General features: G+C 49.7%; 1 protein-coding gene across 1 annotated transcript; it reads right to left on the bottom strand.

The window, feature by feature from the left end:
• Window positions 1-306: 306 nt before the first annotated feature.
• CBLN4 (cerebellin 4 precursor) lies at window positions 307-7,002 on the bottom strand. Its single transcript, XM_049650346.1, has 3 exons — window positions 6,712-7,002; window positions 3,503-3,619; window positions 307-1,712 (listed from the first exon to the last, which is right to left on the bottom strand). The coding sequence occupies exons 1-3, from the start codon at window positions 7,000-7,002 to the stop codon at window positions 1,515-1,517; spliced, it is 606 nt and encodes a 201-aa protein (XP_049506303.1). The 3' UTR covers window positions 307-1,514.
• Window positions 7,003-8,845: the final 1,843 nt, after the last annotated feature.

Genomic DNA, 8,845 nt, shown 5'->3' with positions numbered 1-8,845 from the left:
CCCCCCAGATTCAGAAAGCTTTTCTTAAAAACTCCCAGAAAAGGGCGCCTGGGTGGCTCAGTCAGTTAAGCGTCCGACTTCGGCTCAGGTCATGATCTCATGGTCTGTGAGTTCGAGCCCCGCATCGGGCTCTGTGCCGACAGCTCGGAGCCTGGAGCCTGCTTCGGATTCTGTGTCTCCCTCTCTCTGCCCCTCCCCTCCTCATGCTTTGTGTCTCTCTGTCTCTCAATAATAAATAAACGTTTAAAAAAAAAAAAAAAAAAAACTCCCAGAAAAAGAAATGATAGGGGGGAAGGAAAGAAGGGTTGGTGAGAAAGAGGAAGTAAAGCACATAGAATACATATTTCCCGAGCCAAAAGGACAAAACAATTCGGCTAACGTATATTGACCTTTATTCTATGACAGAGACATAAGTAATTTTGTGAGTTCATATGACCTGTACAAAAGACAAAATAAGATATTGCACTAAGTTTAGATATGGGATATTTGGATGTAATATTAGCTAAACAGATAAATATATACAATTTAAGGAATTAAGGCAAAACCAGATGATACTTCCAAACACAACAGAAGGCTTGAAAAATAGGTATAATTAAAAACAGGGGCATCCCATCTCCAGTTAATAAAGTGGTCAGGTCTAAGGGAAAAAAATCCCTCAGGTTTTTAATAAAGTGGTTATTATCAATCATGGTAATTCAAGCTGAGCAAGAAAGTATAAGATTTCCCAGGGAGGAGGGCGATCTGGTGGAGGTTCTGGGGGCTGAGCACTTAGAACTCGGGGAAGCAACTTTTTTCCTTGTCAGATTTATGATCTATTCTTCCTATTAGAAAATATAATTTGGAAAATATGACTCTTTCACATATATAATTAAAATACAACTATGAAGCATTCTTTTTTGTTAAGGGAAGTCATGTTGGTGATCTCACAGGGTAAATTTGCGGGCAAGCCATTCGTTACCCTATTGGTAGAGAAGACACAAAGCCAGTCACTGAAAAAAGCAATTCCCAGTTACCTTAAGAGAACAAAAGAGACGAGTTCCAAAGGAATAAAAACAAGTGTAATCAATATATCAACACAGCATACAATTCTTTGGCAGTATCATACTAACCGTGGATTGCACTCAGAACTTGAGAGTTTTCTCATTCTTAAGACCCGCTCGCCAGTCTTTTAGAAACAAAGAAAGAAAACGCCACATCTGCAACGAATTCAGTGATTCCAGGAAATTAAATTCAGAATGAACCTTGCAGACAGCTTTTAAACTGTTAACACTTGAGCACAGATAGGTATTGTCTGCTGTGAGTCCCCATCCAAGTATACTGAAACACACACACACACACAAATCATCTGCGAGACTGTGTATCAGTTCGGACAGGCCTAGGATCCTTAAAGAGAATCCATATTCACCCATGAGAAACCAATAAAAGACGTCAATCCGATGATGAGGAAATGATCTTCCAACAACGCAGGGGTGGGCCTCCCCTCCCCTGGATCAACATCGCGGAGAGATCAAATCCTATAGGGGAAACACCAGAAAGCCAGAGAACGTGGAATACTGCCAGCCTCCAACCAAGTTACCTTTCTCCAGTTTTAGGTAAACTTTATCCTCCTTATCCAGGTAGAGGAGCACCCCATTAGTGGCAGCTTCGCGGGTAACATCTTTGTCCCCAGCAAAGGCAGATATTACCGGCTTTCCATTTAACATCAGATTAACCTACGAGAAGAAAAAAAAACCCATATCACTGAAAACATCTGCTGGGGGCTAATGAAAAATACCTAAGATGAAAGACCTGGTAAAATAGCTGATGTTCAGTAAATTCATCCTGGCTGTGGCGGCTACGCACTTAGTAGGTCCACTGAGCTGATTTTTTTTTTTTTAATTAAAATAACTTTTAACTTCTCCCATAGAAATTTCCTGAGATGCCTCCAAAAGGATACCACCCATGGAGAGCGGCCTAGCCTCGCGGAAACTGGCCTCCCTTCAACACATAACTTAAGCTTGTGGTCTTATTTACTTGTCATATTCGATAAGAACCTTCCAGTAACGAAGCAAGCCTGAGGCTTCCCAGTATATTAGTAAAAAGAAGCCCAGTGTCCTTGGCTCTGATGAACCCAGATACAGCAAGATTCTACCAGCCACAGTTCATTTAAAATTATGGAATGTGTGTGTGTGTGTTGGGGGGGGGGAGGTTCTTTTTCTGTTTGCCCTGATAATGTGTATTAAAAAATCGTGATCGGGGAGCCCGAGTGTCTCAGCCGGCTAAGCGTCTGACTCTTGATTTCGGCTCAGGTCATGATCTCACAGTTCTTGAGTTCAAGCCCACGTTGGGCTCTGTGCTGACAACAGTGAGCCTGCTTGGGATTCTCTCCCTCCCTCTCTCTGCCCCTCTCCTGCTCGCTCTCACTCTCTCTCTCAAAATAAATAAATAAACATAAAAACGATAGTGATCACCACTACCACTGAAGATTTTAATGATGGGTAATTAGCAAAGAATCAATAATTCATAAATTCATCATTATTATCAAATAATAAACTCAAAATGTGTTCACGTTTCTCCCCACTACAATTTTTATTATGCTGTGTTAAATATTACATACATTTCTAAATACTGGGGCTTGGTAAAAGCTTTTCCACGCTAGTAAATTTGTTTACTAAATATTCGTTCCTTTTGTGTTAAAAAAAAAAAAAAGCACTTTAATGAAATCTGTGGATGATAAATGTATCCATTCACTAGGATATGTAAAAGTGGGAGAAGAATTTGTAATCTATCATTCACCTGGCGACGGTATACAACACAAACATTGAGTGTATGATAAAAAGAATACTAGAATTCCACAGACATGCATCGGTGCCATTGGGTGTTAGTATATTTGGGTATCATAGGCTAGGCTTTGAGTGTAAGGTCAAGCCTATATCCTGAGAAAGCACAACACAAAATATGTTGCTCACTGTGGAAGTGAAATCTGTAACAATTTCCTAGCATCAGAGTAACTGAGGATAAACTCTTTAAAACATACCCAGAGAACACCCTTTGTAAAAAGTATATTGAGTAGTTTGCTGCTTCACAGATTTGTTTTCAATGGTTAACTGTATCTCATGCAGTTTAACAATAAAAGCGAATTTGTTTCATGTAATATATACTTGTAAAGCTCCGCTAGTCTTACAACTTTCTTCAGATTCATTTTTGCATATGGGTTAACTGAAGTCGGGATCTTATAAAGTGATTTGTGTCACTGAGTTTTTACCAAGCCATGTTTTTTAAGTGGTTGGTTGTTAGGACGGTAATAAATTCAATTGTTTATTTTTCTATATGTTTCTTGTCATAGCCTTAATGGATGCTATAAAGAAGAAAACTGGAAATTAACTGTTTTGAAAATAAACTATAAAGATGGTTGTTTATTTTTACAATGAAAACACATCTTGAGATAAACGCTTAAATACATAACCACTGCGAATAAACATTGTTGCTTGGGGGAAGAGAGGGAACAGGTCAAAACACATACCTGGATTGTTTGGCTCTGGTAGACTTTAATTACGTGAAAGCTGAAACTGTAAATTCCTTTTCTTGGTGCTACAAAGACAGACTCCAGGGTGAAAAAGTTACCCACATTTACTAGGATCTACAAATAAAAAATAATAAAGAACAGTAAATTATTACAATATTCTCTTCTGTAACTAAGACAAGCTTCCTTCCTTCCTTCCTCCCTCCCTTTCTCTCTCCCTCTTCCTCTCTCTCTCTCTCTCTCCTTCTTTATTTCTTTCACAAGTAGCTTAAGAAACCATACAGAATAAAACACCGTGTTCTACTTCTTTCCTCTTTAGTGACTTGGAAAATAGATTTGTGTAATGGAAAGTTCTTCTGTCTTTTAAATGGTAGAGGAAAAAAAAAAAATAAAGTAACTGCTTTGCATTCATGCCTCAATTTCCAGCGAGGCCTGATGGCTCTGGAAACATCTAGATAACATGTGAGGGCTTATAAATATTAGCTTTACCTTGAGAGTCAGAGAAAAGGCATCTGCCCTGTATTTATATTCCCATCCTCTACAAGCCTTTGCAATGTCCAGAGATGACGTTTTCAAGACAGCCAATCGGCATCCATGGGCTCTCTGCAGTCATTCCTGGGCACATCACACAGAGGCCTGGGCACTCCCTCCACCATGTGACATAATCCATGATACTGAATAGTGCACAGACTGATCTGAATGCCTGGCCCTCCCCTGAGCCTCTGCCAAACCTCTCCAAAGATCCATGGCCATTTTTTCATTGCTGTGCCATCTAGGCCTTAATTACAATATTTTGGCAATGACTCAGCCTTTGCAGGCTGCCAAAAAGTGGGGCACGAATAAAGACAGGCTGTGAAATAGGTGGCCTTCTTCTGTTCCTGCCAGTGTTATCCATTATCCTCTTATCAATCACCCGGTCTCTGCTTAAACTTCAAGGGTCAAAAATGAAAAGTAACAGAAGGCACTGTTTCCTAAGAAAGCAACAATGCACTTTGTATTCCAAGACATGCAGCCTGTTTCTACTGGTTATGAAATTAACTCTGAATCTCAAGAAGTGACCTCTGTACACCAAATGTGCAAAGGTCACATAAGGAAGTCCATTCCTATGGGAAAGCGAGTGGGAATGTTTGGGGCTGGGAAGTTGTAAAATAACTGGGGTTTAATCTAATTCTCTCCAAGAAATAAATCTATAACTGGCATCCCCCAAAATCAGATGTCCCTATAAAGAGACACTTCTACTGTATCAGTGGCCACCAGCAATGCTATATTCCTGCCAATATTAAGCCTTCTGCATAACTCCCGAAAAATATACCATCCCCTCTAAGCAATGCACCAGAATATAGTAACAGGTCAAGCAGACGTGCCAGGCTCAACCCTTGGCTTAAAACACATGTATGTGTGTAATTTTATTCTGAGATTTCACTTTCTTCCAAGTAACCATCAGATTTCTTCCTCTGACCTGACGCTCAATGAGCTTCCAATAACCAATCGCCACTGTGCCACACTCCCCAACAGAGATGTTGCAAAGATTTTTTTCAAGCACATTGAAAATAATTTGAGGTACTTAGTGGGGACTCCCTGAATCAGATACAAGTAGCATAATTCATCAGCAGTAATGGAAATGGCTGATTAGTGTTGACTACACATAAGGCTGGATGTTGACTCTACATTGTAATTAGAGCATCCAGGCACATAGAGATCCATAACTAAATGTGTCTTGTGGTCTCTACGATGCATGGCTCTCCAAAAAGAAGAACAAACCATTCTCCTCTTCTAATTGATGGAAAGGACACGGAAAAGAATGCACCGTTCAGCGTATTATATGGTGTCCTGTCCGCAATCGTCCAACATTTAATTAAATGCATTGAAATATAACCCAGGGCTGTGCTAGACTTTATTTCCATCAAGATGGAAAATACTGCACCAAAACCCCTAAGGGACTGCTTAATTCTTTAAAAATTACAGCTATCTGAGAGTGAGCCCCAGAGAAGCATTCTCTGTCTGGCCAGCTGGAGAGTGCATTACTTAGGAACAATTAAGTAAGGAATGGAAATGTCACCTCATCCCTTCCCAGACGCATGTTGCAGCAGCATTTAACCTGTGCTCCTACACATCTGACTTCGCATACAGCTGTGAACTACACAAGTGCCTCTGGAACTAAAAAGACTCTGGGTGCTGTTAGGGTTGAAATTACAACCCGGAGTCAGTTTTCAGTTTTAGGATTCCTTAGGGAACCTAGGCTGATGCCCGGTGGGGTGGGGGGGGGGGGTTCTCATCAGCCAAACCCCAGAGCTCCCGGTGGCTAAACAGAAGCCACAGATTTCATCAGTTCCTCCCCACCTCCTGCCCTCAACCCCACAGTCTGTCTTTCCCTGCGAATTTGCAATTCTCAGAAAGGACAGGAGCAGAGGCAGGAGCAGCGGTTTCCCAGCGCTTCCCAATGGGAGCTCCCCGCAGCCGCCCTTCCTTCCTCTCCTTTCCTCCACAACTTTTCTCCAAGTACCACAGGAAGGCTTTCGGCTGCAGAGGCGCCTGCAACGTCTGTGTGTGTGTGGGGGGGGGGGGGGGGGGGGGGATCCTGCCCGCGGAAAGGTGGGCGAGATCTGACCCACGCCAGGGCTGCCCACCCTCTCCGGCCACGTGCGAGATCCATGCAGAGAATGTGGACCCGCGAAGCTCTCTTTGGGGAGAAGCTTCTTCAGCTGCGGGGAAACCAATCATTCATCCGGAGACCGCGAGGGTACCGCGGGAACCGCCTCCGCGGCACCTGCAGAGGAGTCTGAGCGGGGGTCGGGGGGTGGGGGTGGGGGTGGGGGGCGGCAGGCTCTGGCCAAGAGATTGCGAGGTCCGGGGACCAGGCTCCCGCCGGCTCCTATGGACCTGTTGCTGTGAAAAGTCGTCCTGAGCTCTGTCTCTCCTTGCTGGGCTCAGCGCTCCCAGCCTCTCTCCCGCTGTCCCAGCCGCCTCCTCCAGAGGCCAGGAGGGAATGCGGGCGGGGGCGGTGGTGGGAGAGACAGAAGTTTCAGACCCAGGCGCATCCGGAGAGCCGAGTGCCGAAACGATCTCCCACATCCCAGTCAGATCAACTTGAGCCTGAGCAGGCAGCCCCCGGTCCGGGCTGCCGGGAGCTCGCCCCCCGCCCCGCCCCGCCCCGTCCTCCGCCACCACGCAAACACACACCCGGCACCCGGCCTCCCTCGGGGTCTGACCTGATCGAAGTAAATGATGCGCGTCTTGTTGCTCATCTCGGACGGCTCGTGGTTGGTGCTCCGCACCGCCGAGAAGGCGACCTTGGAGTTGGCCGCCCGGACCGAGATCCCCAGAGGCGAGGAAGAGGAGCCCTTGGAGTCCGTGGCCGGGTTCGAGTCGCACACCACCAGACACTTGCCCTCCAGCACGATAGGCTCCGTGTCGTTCTGCGCCCAGACGGGCAGCCCCGGCAGGGTGAGGGCGAGCAGCACGGCCGGTACCACGGACAGCGCCCGGCGCCCGGAGCCCATGGTGAGCCGCGTGAGCCGGCCGCAGCCCGCCGGCGCCTCCGCTCGCGCGCTTCGCCTCCTACCCGGGACCCCGGCGCTCGGGAAGACGCCCGCGGCTAGACCCACAGCGCTGCAGGGACGGCGGCGGCGGCGGCGGCGCGCACACTTCCCCCAATTCTGTGGTCTGGAGTCAAAGGCTCCGCTCGCGCTCTCTCGCTGGCTCCGTTACCTTTGTCCTTTAAGGAGCTCATGCAGAACCCCCTACCCCACCCTCCTCCGCCCAAGAATCAGCCCTACCTGGGGCCCCCGCACCCACCCTGGCTCCTGGACATCTAAAAGTCACCAACCCCCCACACTCACACCTCAAGGAGGAAAACGGTAATGAATTCTCACCCCAAGCCCAAGCACCCCCAGGTGGGCGACGGAGCAGGAAAAACAAAGGAGGCTCCAAAACAACACAAAACAAAACAAAAGCCTCGGGGGTTGGTGGGCGCCGAGCGATGCGGATGTCGGTCCTGGACGCGTCGGGCTTGCGGCACGGACGAATTACACAGGCAGAAGGTGTTTCCCGGACTGAGAAGAACGCGAGGCTGCGATCATGACCAGGACCCTAGCGACTCCCACTTTCGCCCGGTCAAAAATTCCCCGCACCTCGGCGCCTCTCGGACGTCGGCAGGTAGGCGGCAGCCAGCGGGGTCCCGGGCTCGGAGAGCACAAATTCGCGGGATCAGCTCCAGGGCGCAGGGCGGCTCGGCGGCGGGGTCCTCTCCCAGCCGCTGCCGCGCGCCCGGAGTCCCTGCGCACAACTTTGTCTGTCCTCGCGCAGCCGGGAGGGCGCCAGGCGGGCACACGCGCGCTATTTATAGGAGCGCGGCGTCCGGCCGGGTCGGCCTCCAGCTCACCCCGCGGGCTCCCGGGAAAGGGGGAGAAGGGGGCGGGTGACCCCAGCGAACGGCTCTCGCCCGGCGCTGAACGCACCCCGGAGCAAGCACGGCGCACGCCGCCGCTGTCTGCCAAGGTCCGAGGCCGCCCAGCCGGGGGAGCGCGCGGCGCGGAGAGTGTGTGCCCGGAGAGAGGCGCGCACAGCCCCGCGCTCGCCCGGCTCCGCGCCTGCTCGCCCCTCCTCGGTCTGGGCGGGCGGAGGGGGCTGCGGCTCTCCTCGCCCCTCCCCGGCGCGGCACTCCGCCACCGAGCGCTCTCCGAGCCGAGCGCGGGGCTGCCAGCCCGGGGTGCGGAGCCGGGTGCGCGGCGGCGCGCTGCCGGGGACCCGGGGACCCGCCGGCGTCCCGACCGCGGCTGGCCCAGAGCCGGCCCCAATGCGCCCTGGCGCCGGGCGAGCCCTGGGGAGCCTCGGGGCGGACCCAAGCCGGGGGGCGGGGAGGGGTGGGGGAAGACTGGGGGCGCCAGGAGGAGGTGCTGGATGCCTTCGGCTCCGGGAAGAGAAGCCTTAGAAGCTGTAGGGGCGCGCGCCTTCCCGCCCGCCCCGCGAATCCACCCCAGGCCAGGCCAGAGAAAGAGTGTGAGAGAGTTAACAAGGGGAGAATAAGTCCTCCGAAACCGGATCCCCACAAAAAGGCCAACTCCACTGCTGAGAACACAGCACCTTTCTCCCCTCCTGATGCGCCGCCCTCCCTCCTGGGCCACCCCACTGCCGTCTTGGCCTCTGATTGGCAAGATTTATCTTTCCGCAGTCACCACTGGGAAGGAAGGGCTTGTCTTGGTCTGGCTGTGAGGACTTGGCCAAGTCACTTACCCTATCTGAGAGGGCAGGACTCCACTAGGTAAGGTCCTGTGCTGTTTGTTAGTATTAATCTAAGCTCCAACCTAAATGGCCTTCTGAAGAATGTCACCACTTCCCCAAGCA

The sequence above is a fragment of the Panthera uncia genome (genome assembly GCF_023721935.1).
Source record: "Panthera uncia isolate 11264 chromosome A3 unlocalized genomic scaffold, Puncia_PCG_1.0 HiC_scaffold_11, whole genome shotgun sequence".
Lineage (NCBI taxonomy): Eukaryota > Metazoa > Chordata > Mammalia > Carnivora > Felidae > Panthera > Panthera uncia.
The sequence above is the reverse complement of the archived record's forward strand: the minus strand, read 5'-3'. Positions and strand labels throughout refer to the sequence as shown.